This window comes from Oncorhynchus masou, chromosome 24 (assembly GCF_036934945.1).
Source record: "Oncorhynchus masou masou isolate Uvic2021 chromosome 24, UVic_Omas_1.1, whole genome shotgun sequence".
Lineage (NCBI taxonomy): Eukaryota > Metazoa > Chordata > Actinopteri > Salmoniformes > Salmonidae > Oncorhynchus > Oncorhynchus masou.
Window position 1 is genome coordinate 18,445,642 of NC_088235.1, and position 13,191 is coordinate 18,458,832.

Here is a 13,191-nt window from a genome sequence, read left to right on the forward strand (position 1 = left end):
TCTGACCACAGTGATTGGTGAAAATGCTGTGTAGAACCGCCTTAAATAACCCAACCCCCAACACTGATTGTTTCGCTGTTTTATACTGTCACTGTTTACACCTTTGAGTCGACTTGCCCTGTACATTCTGTTGTGTAGGTACATGTCAGTGATGAACTTATTGGCCTTGCACGGTGCAGATAAGTATGTATTTGTTCATGTGCTAGTATGGTGATGGAAACAGAAAAACACATGCCTGTCATTCATGCCAGCCAGTTGGGACATTCAAAGTCCACACTAGTCTCTGCTGTCTTTAAATATGGTTCTACTAAAAAATAATTTCCTGAAGAAATAACTGTTTTAGTCTATGGCTGAGATAACATTGCTTGTTTACCCATTCCGAAATGTTGAGGAAGATGTTTATTTTTGATTTATTTTGACATTTCAGATGTGATATACATACAGTCTTGTCCATAACTACTGACACTTTGATGAGCAAAAAAATACTGTAAAATATATTGTATGGGAGAGAGGAGGGAGAGAGAGAGTCAACAGACAGACAGAGGTGGGAGAGAGAAGGGAGAGAGAAGGAAAAGAGAGGAGGGAGAGGGAGCGGGAGCGGGAGATGAGAGGAAGGGGAGGGGAGGCAGGGAAAAAAGGAGGGAGAGAGAATGGAGGGGTATAGGAGGGAGAGGGAGAAGGGCAAGGGGGAGAGCTGAGAGGAGTGGGAGGGAAAGTAGAAGGAAGAGAGAATGGGAGGAGGGGGGAGAGGGAGAGGGGAGAGAGTGACGGAGAGGGTGTGAAAGGGTGGAGGTGGAGGGGGAGAGGCTGGGTGAGGGCGGAGGGGTTGGAGGAGGTTGGGGAGAGGATGGGAGTGGGAGGTGGAAGGGGGAGAGGCTGGATGAGGGCGGAGGGGTTGGAGGAGGTTGGGGAGAGGATGGGAGTGGGAGGTGGAAGGGGGAGAGGCTGGGTGAGGGCGGAGGGGTTGGAGGAGGTTGGGGAGAGAATGGGAGTGGGAGGTGGAAGGGGAGAGGCTGGGTGAGGGCAGAGGGGTTGGAGGAGGTTGGGGAGAGGATGGGAGTGGGAGGTGGAAGGGGGAGAGGCTGGGTGAGGGCGGAGGGGTTGGAGGAGATTGGGGAGAGGATGGGAGAGGGAGGTGGAAGGGGGAGAGGCTGGATGAGGGCGGAGGGGTTGGAGGAGGTTGGGAGAGGATGGGAGTGGGAGGTGGAAGGGGGAGAGGCTGGGTGAGGGCAGAGGGGTTGGAGGAGGTTGGGGAGAGGATGGGAGTGTGAGGTGGAAGGGGGAGAGGCTGGGTGAGGGCGGAGGGGTTGGAGGAGATTGGGGAGAGGATGGGAGTGGGAGGTGGAAGGGGGAGAGGCTGGGTGAGGGCGGAGGGGTTGGAGGAGGTTGGGGAGAGGATGGGAGTGGGAGGTGGCGGAGGCTGGGTGAGGGCGGAGGGGGTTGGAGGAGGTTTGGGGAGAGGATGGGAGTGGGAGGTGGAAGGGGGAGAGGCTGGGTGAGGGCGGAGGGGATGGAGGAGGTTGGGGAGAGGATGGGAGTGGGAGGTGGAAGGGGGAGAGGGTGAAAGAGGGGGAGGGAGAGAGACAGACAGACATGAGATAAACAAGAAAAACATCAACCCTGTGACTCTCATCTATTCCAATCAACTGAAATGTATTGATTTAAAAAAATTGTCAGCTGCTGTGACATTTCACCTTTCTTCATGCTGTTAATGGGCTGCACAGGCATCTGATTGGTCAAAAGACCAAAGAGTGATCAAAAGATCAGAATTGGGCTGCCTGTCTAAACAGCTTTGTGATTCAAATAATTCACCTCAAGGATTAAACAAGAAAACTGAAGGTTCACTGAGTTGAGGGTAGTAGGTAGCCGATCGGTTACCTACCGAAAGGTCACTAGTTCAAATCACTGAGCTGACTAATGAAAAATCTGTTGATAGTCCCTTGAGCAAGGCACTTAACCCTAATTGCCCCTATAAATTGCTGTGGATAAGAGTGTCTGATAAATGACGAAAATGTGAAAAACTGATAGGTCACTGTGACCCATTATAACTAATATATCAACTGCCATCCTTCTCAAACATATTTGCTGAATATTGTAGAAAAAAGAAGGAAGGGAAGCGATGCTAGGATACAGAACAGTAGATCAATGTAGATAGAAGGTGCTGTTTGGTAAAGGAGTCTCAATTTACTGTTGAGAGTTAGAATAATAGAATACACAAGGTGCAACTTCAAAATGTGGTTTTGCATTACCAGTCACTCAATTTGCCAATTTGTAGATTGGTAAATTAGTCTAGCCGCAGCTATCAAAACTTGTAGTAAGCAACCAGGCTGGGGTCCATTGATCATCAGTTTTTCATGTTAAAAACTGCCAACATTTCTCTTCGCCCCATGGCAAAATGAGTAGAATTGCATGAAATGAACTTCACAACTTTGAATGTGGGTATGCAGACCCATGAGGCCTCTCATGAGGAGTTCTGTTTTATTGTGGCCCCCACCCCCATCAAAGATGCCCATCCCTGGTCTAAATATTCAGTTTCCATGACACTAGTGTGGAATGCAACATTTGCTTTGAAAGGGAAGAATACCCAAATGTGGCAACATCAGTCAATGATTAATGGCACATCGTGTTATCATTTTAACCATGTGTATCTCAGAGTTCATTCCAACAGTGGTCACTTATGGACACTGTACAGTACTCTATATACACTCAACCCAATCTGGCAATGTAAACAGTGTTTCATAGAGAGCTTTTTTACCTTTATTTTAGCAGGGAGTCCCATTGAGACCTGGGTCTCTTTTGCATAAATTTTGATTATCACTGAATGGAAAGCCCTAAAACAAGCAAATCCACTATTTGTTTTGACATTATTATATTTAATAAGTTCCAAAAACCAACAGTACACATTCACATCCTTTTGGCACACAGCCAAAATGCTTACAATGACATACAGTAATGAATGCCAAAGGACTTCAAAATAAAACAGCCAGGTGACAAACTGTACATAGAAAGCTTCACAATACAGAAACCAGAAATCCAATACTATTGTCCAGATTCCCAGACCCAGAATCAGTGTCGTCCTGGATGAAAAATACATTCCAATAGATATTCTTAAATGAGCATGCCTTTATAACAGAAGTAGTCTTCATTAGGAAACCCTACATGTACAGAGGTACATACAGTAACATAATGCATGTGGCCCACCACTGTGTCTTTTATTCTACTGTATGTAACAAACACATAATATTCCACCAGATGTACTTCTTCAACAATGTACATTGTACTCATTCGTCTGCTTCACTGACCTTTCAACACATTAGTTTCCTATGAGTTGTTTTCTTCCTTTTACAAACAGTTTGAAAAGTACACAATAAAAGAAGGACCATAGAAAGTTGGAGTTAAGGATTTGGCATGGAGCATTTTGGACCTCTAAGGACACCGTCCGTATGGGTCGGAGTAGGACGGGCGTCTGCCATCTTACAAAACAAAACACAAATGTCCTCTCTTTAACACAGTTCTCATGTTGGGGGTCATGTGATTAATTGACACAGGTGTAGCTGTGTCAAAGGTGTGGTTGCTTTGGGTGTATGAGCGGCCTTGATGCAGTGGTGTGTGTGGGGCAGGGGCATCAGTATTGCTTTGGGTGTATGAGCGGCCTTCATGCAGTGGTGTGTGTGGGGCAGGGGCATCAGTATTGCTTTGGGTGTATGAGCGGCCTTCATGCAGTGGTGTGTGTGGGGCAGGGGCATCAGTATTGCTTTGGGTGTATGAGCGGCCTTCATGCAGTGGTGTGTGTGGGGCAGGGGCATCAGTATTGCTTTGGGTGTATGAGCGGCCTTCATGCAGTGGTGTGTGGGGGCAGGGGCATCAGTATTGCTTTGGGTGTATGAGCGGCCTTCATGCAGTGGTGTGTGTGGGGCAGGGGCATCAGTATTGCTTTGGGTGTATGAGCGGCCTTCATGCAGTGGTGTGTGTGGGGCAGGGGCATCAGTAGTTTTTGACAGTTGATTCCATGATACCGTCACCTATTAACGCTGCTACAACCACTGTTGCTACAGTTACTCCTGCTCCCCATAGCATAATTGCTACTACTAGTAGCACTAGCACTGTTATACATGCTACTAATAATACTACAATAACTACTACTACTACTACTACTACAATAACAACTGCCACTGCTACTTCTACAGTAGTCATACTATCACTACTACACTACCTCTTCAATTGCAAATAGTCCTACTGTTATGAATCCAACATTTGAAAGTTACTTTCAAGTTTCTATTCTAAAATGGAATGTACAACTTGCAATATCATAACAAACCAACATTGTTCTTTTTGTGTTCTACTGACAGAATATGACAGTAGATTTGACTTTACCTTGATTTGGTGTAGGCTTACAATATCACATACAGTATCTTGGCCAGAGAGTTATTTGGCTTGAATGCATTAAGAAGGTTGATGGTTTCTATAAGCTTCATGAATCCAATAGATTTACTACCTTTGGTAATATTAATGTTCTAAAGAGATATGCTATAGGAAATGTTGACTTTTTAAAGAGATATGCTACAGGAAATGTTGACCTTTTTTAAAGAGATATGCTATAGGAAATGTTGACCTTTTTTAAAGAGATATGCTACAGGAAATGTTGACCTTATTTAAAAATAGATGCTGTAGGAAATGTGACCTTTTTTAAAGAGATATGCTACAGGAAATGTTGACTTTTTAAAGAAGTATGCTATAGAAAATGTTGACATTTTTAAAGAGATATGCTATAGGAAATGTCGACCTTTCTTCAAAAGAGTTGAGAGAGGGCAAGGAGAGGGGTGGTGAGGTGGTTTGATGGTTTGATGGAACACTCTGAAGGAAGCACATAGACATGGCTATCAATGGGGTTCCACGACAGGCAAATGAAAACAGCCATGCATGTACTGTCAAAACCATACAGAACAACAGCAAAGAGTCCGTGGGAGGATGAACAGTGAAGACACCTGGCAAAAAAAGCAAAGGAAACCAAAAACAGACAGACAGACATAGAATATTGCACATGGACGTTGTCACTTTTTCATATTCTAATAGTACACAATAACATCATATGCATAACCATGCAATAGATGATACCTCTATTTCTCCAAGAAGTCCACAGGCTTCTATATACAAGGTGGTCTGTACAGAGGGAAAGACACGGCTATCTGGTGATGCCTTCCCCCACATGATTGTGAGTCTTGTTGCATAGCAGGGAAATCCAGGATTTCAGACACTGAGCAACAAGACAATCCAGTAAAATCACAACAAATAAAACACAAAATAAAAATAAAACACACAATGAAATAAAACAGACACAATAAAATAAAACAGACACAATAAAATAAAACACACAATGAAATAAAACAGACACAATAAAATAAAACACACAATGAAATAAAACACAATAAAATAAAACACACAATGAAATAAAACAGACACTATAAAATAAAACAGACACAATAAAATAAAACAGACACAATAAAATAAAACAGACACAATGAAATAAAACAGACACAATAAAATAAAACACACAATGAAATAAAACAGACACAATAAAATAAAACAGACACAATAAAATAAAACAGACACAATAAAATAAAACAGACACAATAAAATAAAACACACAATGAAATAAAACACAATGAAATAAAACAGACACAATAAAATAAAACAGACACAATAAAATAAAACAGACACAATAAAATAAAACAGACACAATAAAATAAAACACAATGAAATAAAACAGACACAATAAAATAAAACACAATGAAATAAAACACACAATAAAATAAAACACACAATGAAATAAAACAGACACAATAAAATAAAACAGACACAATAAAATAAAACAGACACAATAAAATAAAACACAATGAAATAAAACAGACACAATAAAATAAAACACACAATGAAATAAAACACAATGAAATAAAACACAATAAAATAAAACACACAATGAAATAAAACAGACACAATAAAATAAAACAGACACAATAAAATAAAACAGACACAATAAAATAAAACACACAATGAAATAAAACAGACACAATAAAATAAAACAGACACAATAAAATAAAACAGACACAATAAAATAAAACACACAATGAAATAAAACACAATGAAATAAAACACAATAAAATAAAACACACAATGAAATAAAACACACAAGGAAATAAAACACACAATAAAATAAAACACAATGAAATAAAACAGACACAATGAAATGTTAAAGCTTCAAAAGGGCCCTTCTCATGAACCCACTGCCTATGTCGCACACGCACAAACAGACTCACACAAACTAGCGTACGTGCAGTATACTTACTGACACACGCACACACACACACACACACACACACACACACACACACACACACACACACACACACACACACACACACACACACACACACACACACACACACACACACACACACACACACACACACACACGATACATTCAGTTGCATCCCCACCATCACTAATGCATACAAGCACATTTGTCCACATTGAAACCCATGACATTCATTTGGAATACATGAAGCTAGACTACCATAACACTGTGGGCATATCTACAATATGTAACTGATCTGCAGCTACACACAATGGGCATTTGATGTACTGTACATGGACTTGTTCTAATTCTGCCGTCGTTTTGATCTTGAGGAAACTTTGAAACAGGCTTCTCTTTTTTATTGACACTGTGAACCAATTGGTTTTTAGCTTTTTTTAAATACAATCATTGGTTCTATGGATTAGTTTTTTTTTGCATTTAAACATGGCAGAGGAGGACATTCTAGTACATCCAGTTTAAACATGGCAGAGGAGGAGGACATTCTAGTACATTCAGTTTAAACATGGCAGAGGAGGAGGACATTCTAGTACATCCAGTTTAAACATGGCAGAGGAGGAGGATATTCTAGTACATCCAGTTTAAACATGGCAGAGAAGGAGGATATTCTAGTACAATGAAAAATGTACAGGACAGCTTAAGAAATTACAGATTCATATAATAATATAATTATTTCAGTATCATATACTCACTGAGGAACTAGGATGGTTAACGAAACAGTTGAAAGTCTGATCTATTGTAAGGAGACCATGTCGAACAAGACCCCTGCCCAAAGCACACATAACCCCTGACCTTTTAATCCTTATATACACAGAAAGTTGACACCGTAACACAAACATTCCCTGTACATTTCATAGTCCACTGGAAAGGGCCTTGTGACAATCTGGGGCTGGATTGTGAGGAGCTTTCATCACTGTTATCAGCCCGGGCCAGTGGGACAAGGGCCAGGCTATATTCAGTGTCAGGGGGCCAATCCTAGGGCCACCCTCCACCACAAGGAGTGTGGTTTGATCGACCACTCTGATCTGGATGAGCCAATAGGACCTTGATAATAAAGCAGATGGGCTTCCTATCTGACCTACTCATGAATTACATTGGTTTGTAACTTAGAAAACATGCACTGATGGACAGACAGACATACAGACAGATACTGGTAGAGCGCTGTAGATGGTCTGGTTGTACGAATGGTTAGGTTGTACGAATCTGAGGCCCTAATGGCCGGAGTATTATATGAGTGTGTGAATGTAATCATTTACTCTGTGTGTATTTTATAATTCTGCATGTCTGCATGGGAGAAAATACATGGGTTTGCATGTATGTATGTATGTTTGTATGTGTGTTCTTAAATTCGTGTGTATGTCAGTGTTCCTGCATGTATGTGTGTCTATACGTGTTTGTTTGTGTGTTGGTGTGTGTGTGTGTGTTGGTGTGTGTGTGTGCAGGCCTTAGGACAGATTCTCCTCCCCTCCAAAGTAGGAGAAACCCTTGAACTCGTCTTGGTTGATCTGCTTAATAATGGCGTCTTCTACTGGCGTGAGGACAGGCTCCTCGCGAGTGAAGTCCTGGTCAAAGTTGTTCACGTCCCTTTTGGTTTTCTGTACAGGAGCAGGAAGGAAGGAAGGAAGGAAGGAAGGAAGGAAGGAAGGAAGGAAGGAAGGAAGGAAGGAAGGAAGGAAGGAAGGAAGGAAGGAGCATGAGAGTCAGATAGTACAGGATGATGACTGCCAAACAATTAGACCTTATTTGATAAAGTAATGATAAAACAAGGCTGATTAACATATAGATTTGGATGGAGTGATCACGTTGTGTGATTCGTTGAGGTGCTCATCGTCCCCTCTCTGTGTGAATGGAAACAGGACATACCCTTCCCCTCACACTCCATTAGGTATTTCATAGTACCCCATGCCCAGCAGGTATCTAGCTATACAGGTCATTTACATTTGAGTCATTCAGCAGACACTCTTATCCAGAGCGATTTACAGTTAGTGCATTCTTCAGATAGTTAGATAGGACAACCACATACACTACATGACCAAAAGTATGTGGACACCTGCTCGTCGAACATCTCATAACAAACTCATGGGCATTAATATGGAGTTGGTCCCCCCTTTGCTGCTACAACAGCCTCCACTCTTCTGGGAAGGCTTTCCACTAGATGTTGGAACATTGCTGCGGGGACTTGCTTCCATTCAGCCACAACAGCATGTTGGGCCACAACAGCAGGCACTGATGTTGGGCGATTAGGCCTGGCTCGCAGTCAGCATTCTAATTCATCCCAGAGTTGTTCGATGGGGTTGAGGTCAAGGCCAGTCAAGTTCTTCCACACCGATCTCAATAAACCATTTCTATATGGACCTTGCTTTGTGCACGGGGGCATTGTCATGCTGTCATCCACTAATTTGACGAGGTGTGTTATACTTGTGTTATATCGTGTATCTAAGTCATAGTAAGTACATTTTCCCTCAATAAAGTAGCTATCAGCAAAGTCCTAACCACATAACCATACCAGAGCCCAGGAGTTGTTCTGGGTCATGTTATATGAAGGTTAAATAAAACTAGGTCCCAGAGTTCTCAACATACTATTAAGATTGAAGCTTTGGTGATATTTACGATGCTGAAGGTTAGGGGTTAATAATGGTGAGGGTGGAACATTAGGGGCCCTAAAACCTACAGCATGATATTCGTGTGGATAATGCTAAACTGAACCAAGATCAGCATCTACAGGCAACTTTACCCTACATTGTCTGGGCTATGTGTGGTGATACTCACAATGCGAGGTTTGAAGGGTGGTTTGACCCTCTTCTGCTCCAGCAGAACCCAGTCCATCTCCTTGAAGAAGGGATGAACCTTGATGGCCTCCTCCAAGCCCTGGGTGATAACACAGCCCAGACGCTTGTTTGGACTCTTCGTCATGAACTACATGACAGGAAAACAGGACGATGAATAAAGGAGGAAGAAAATTAAATGTACTAAAGTTATTTGACTTTTTCCCCTTGGCCCCCTTGGGAGCATGAGGCCATGAAGTAAATACAAGGAAGAGAGAAATGGAGGTGAAATAGCAGGAGTGAGAGGTTGAGACAGTCAGGTGGTGCAGAGAGGTCTGCTCTGTGGTCATTGTTAAGATAATACAGAGGTCAGAAATGACCATTAGGACCACTGGGCTGGGTAATGCGACGATTAGGACCACTGGGCTGGGTAATGTGACCATTAGGACCACTGGGCTGGGTAATGTGACCATTAGGACCACTGGGTTGGGTAATGTGACCAGTAGGATCACTGGGTAATGTGACCATTAGGAACGCTGGGCTGAGTAATGTGACCATTAGGACTGCTGGGCTGGGTAATGTGACCATTAGGACCACTGGGTTGGGTAATGTGACCAGTAGGGCCATTGGGCTGGATAATGTGACCGTTAGGACCGCTGGGCTGAGTAATGTGACCATTAGGACCACTGGGCTGGGTAATGTGACCATTAGGACCACTGGGCTGGGTAATGTGACCAGTAGGACCATTGAGCTGGGTAATGTGAACATTAGGACCGCTGGGCTGAGTAATGTGACAATGAGGACCGCTGGGCTGGGTAATGTGAACATCAGGACCGCTGGGCTTGGTAATGTGACCATCAGGACTGCTGGGCTGATTAATGCGACCATTAGGACCACTGGGCTGGGTAATGTGACCATTAGGACCGCTGGGCTGGGTAATGTGAACATCAGGACCGCTGGGCTGGGTAATGTGACCATCAGGACTGCTGGGCTGAGTAATGCGAACATTAGGACCACTGGGCTGGGTAATGTGACCATTAGGACCGCTGGGCTGGGTACTGTGACCATTAGGACCGCTGGGTAATGTGAACATTAGGACCGCTGGGCTGGGTAATGTGACCATTAGGACTGCTGGGCTTGGTAATGTGACCAGTAAGACCGCTGGGTAATGTGACCATTAGGACCGCTGGGCTGGGTAATGTGACCATTAGGACCGCTGGGTAATGTGACCAGTAGGCCCGCTGGGTAATGTGACCATTAGGACCGCTGGGTAATGTGACCAGGAGCATCACTGGGTAATGTGACCATTAGGACCGCTGGGCTGGGTAATGTAAACATTAGGACCGCAGGGCTGGGTAATGTGACCATTAGGATCGATGGGTAGTGTGACCATTAGGACCACTGGAATATGCAATGTGACCATTAGGACCACTGGGCTGGGTAATGTGACCAGTAGGACCGCTGGGCTGGGTAATGTAACCATTAGGACCGCAGGGCTGGTTAATGTGACCATTAGGACCGATGGGTAATGTGACCATTAGGACCACTGGAATATACAATGTGACCATTAGGACCACTGGGCTGGTTAACGTGACCATTAGGACACTGGGCTGGGTAATGTGACCAGAAGGACCACTGGGCTGGTTAATGTGACCAGTAGGACCACTGGGCTGTGTAATGTGACCACTAGGACAACTGGGCTAGGTAATGTGACCATTAGGATCGCTGGGTAATGTGACCAGTAGGATGATTGGTAATGTGACCATTAGGATCGCTGGGTAATGTGACCAGTAGGGTCACTTGATAACTTGACCATTAGGACCACTGGGCTGGGTAATGTGACCAGTACGACCGCTGTGTTGGGTAATGTGACCATTAGGACCGCAGGGCTGGGTAATGTGACCATTAGGGCCACTGGGCTGGGTAATGTGACCATTAGGACCGCTGGGCTGGGTAATGTGACCATTAGGACCACTGGGCTGGGTAATGTGACCATTAGGACCACTGGCTGAGTAATGTGACCATTAGGACCACTGGGCTGGGTAATGTGAACATTCGGACCGCTGGACTGGGTAATGTGACCATTAGGACCACTGGGCTGGGTAATGTGACCTTTAGGACCGCTGGGCTTGGTAATGTGACCATTAGGACCGCTGGGCTTGGTAATGTGACCATTAGGACCGCAGGGTAATGTGACCAGTAGGACCGCTGGGTAATGTGACCAGTAGGATCGCTTGGTAATGTGACCATTAGGGCCGCTGGGTAATGTGACCGTTAGGACCGCTGGGTAATGTGACCAGTAGGATCGCTGGGTAATGTGACCAGTAGGATCACTGAGTAAAGTGACCAGTAGGACCACTGGAATATGCAATGTGACCATCAGGACTGCTGGGCTGGATAATGTGACCATTAGGACTGCTGGGTAATGTGACCATTAGGACCGATGGGCTGGGTAATGTGACCATAAGGATAACTGGGTAATGTAACCAGTAGGATCACTTGGTAATGTGACCATTAGGACCACTGGGCTGGGTAATGTGACCAGTAGGACCACTGGGTTGGCTAATGTGACCATTAGGACCGCAGGGCTGGGTAATATGACCATTAGGACCCCTGGTTAATGTGACGATAAGGACCACCGGGCTGGTTAATGTGACCATTAGGACCACTGGGCTGGGTAATGTGACCAGTAGGACCACTGGGCTGGTTAATGTGACCAGAAGGACCACTGGGCTGGGTAATGTGACCATTAGGACCACTGGAATGTGCAATGTGACCATCAGGACTGCTGGGCTGGATAATGTGACCATTAAGACTGCTGGGTAATGTGACCATTAGGACCGCTGGGTAATGTGACCAGTAGGATCGCTGGGTAATGTGACCAGTAGGATCACTGGGTAATGTGACCAGTAGGACCACTGGAATATGCAATGTGACCATCAGGACTGCTGGGCTGGATAACGTGACCATTAGGACTGCTGGGTAATGTGACCATTAGGACCGCTGGGTAATGTGACCATTAGGACCGCTGGGTAATGTGACCAGTAGGATCGCTGGGTAATGTGACCAGTAGGATCACTGGGTAATGTGACCAGTAGGACCACTGGAATATGCAATGTGACCATCAGGACTGCTGGGCTGGATAATGTGACCATTAGGACTGCTGGGTAATGTGACCACAGGACAACTGAGTTGGGTAATGTGACCACTAGAACCACTGGGCTGGGTAATGTGACCATTAGGACCACTGGGCTGGGTAATGTGACCATCAGGACCGCTGGGCTGGGTAATGTGACCATTAGGACCGCTGGGCTGGGTAATGTGACCATTAGGACCATTGGGCTGGGTAATGTGAGCATTAGGACCACTGGGCTGGGTAATGTGACCATTAGGACCACTGGAATATGCAGTGTGACCATCAGGACTGCTGGGCTGGGTAATGTGACCATAAGGATAACTGGGTAATGTGACCAGTAGGATCGCTTGGTAATGTGACCATTAGGACCACTGGGCTGGGTAATGTGACCAGTAGGACCACTGGGTTGGCTAATGTGACCATTAGGACCGCTGGGCTGGGTAATGTGACCATTAGGACCACTGGGCTGGGTAATGTGACCATTAGGACCACTGGCTGAGTAATGTGACCATTAGGACCACTGGGCTGGGTAATGTGAACATTCGGACCGCTGGACTGGGTAATGTGACCATTAGGACCACTGGGCTGGGTAATGTGACCTTTAGGACCGCTGGGCTTGGTAATGTGACCATTAGGACCGCTGGGCTTGGTAATGTGACCATTAGGACCGCAGGGTAATGTGACCAGTAGGACCGCTGGGTAATGTGACCAGTAGGATCGCTTGGTAATGTGACCATTAGGGCCGCTGGGTAATGTGACCGTTAGGACCGCTGGGTAATGTGACCAGTAGGATCGCTGGGTAATGTGACCAGTAGGATCACTGAGTAAAGTGACCAGTAGGACCACTGGAATATGCAATGTGACCATCAGGACTGCTGGGCTGGATAATGTGACCATTAGGACTGCTGGGTAATGTGACC

General features: G+C 44.8%; 1 protein-coding gene across 2 annotated transcripts in view; it reads right to left on the reverse strand.

Moving 5' to 3' along the window:
- Nucleotides 1–6,668: 6,668 nt before the first annotated feature.
- The window catches only part of LOC135511879 (protein kinase C epsilon type), a 282,479-nt gene continuing 275,956 nt past the window's right edge, over nucleotides 6,669–13,191 (reverse strand). For both annotated transcript variants that reach the window (XM_064933385.1, XM_064933383.1), the window contains 2 exons: nucleotides 9,140–9,286; nucleotides 6,669–7,965 (listed from right to left, as the gene is read on the reverse strand). In XM_064933385.1, the coding sequence (XP_064789457.1) occupies nucleotides 7,816–7,965; nucleotides 9,140–9,286 (297 nt within the window). In that variant the 3' untranslated portion in view covers nucleotides 6,669–7,815. The remainder of the gene's footprint in view (nucleotides 7,966–9,139; nucleotides 9,287–13,191) is intronic.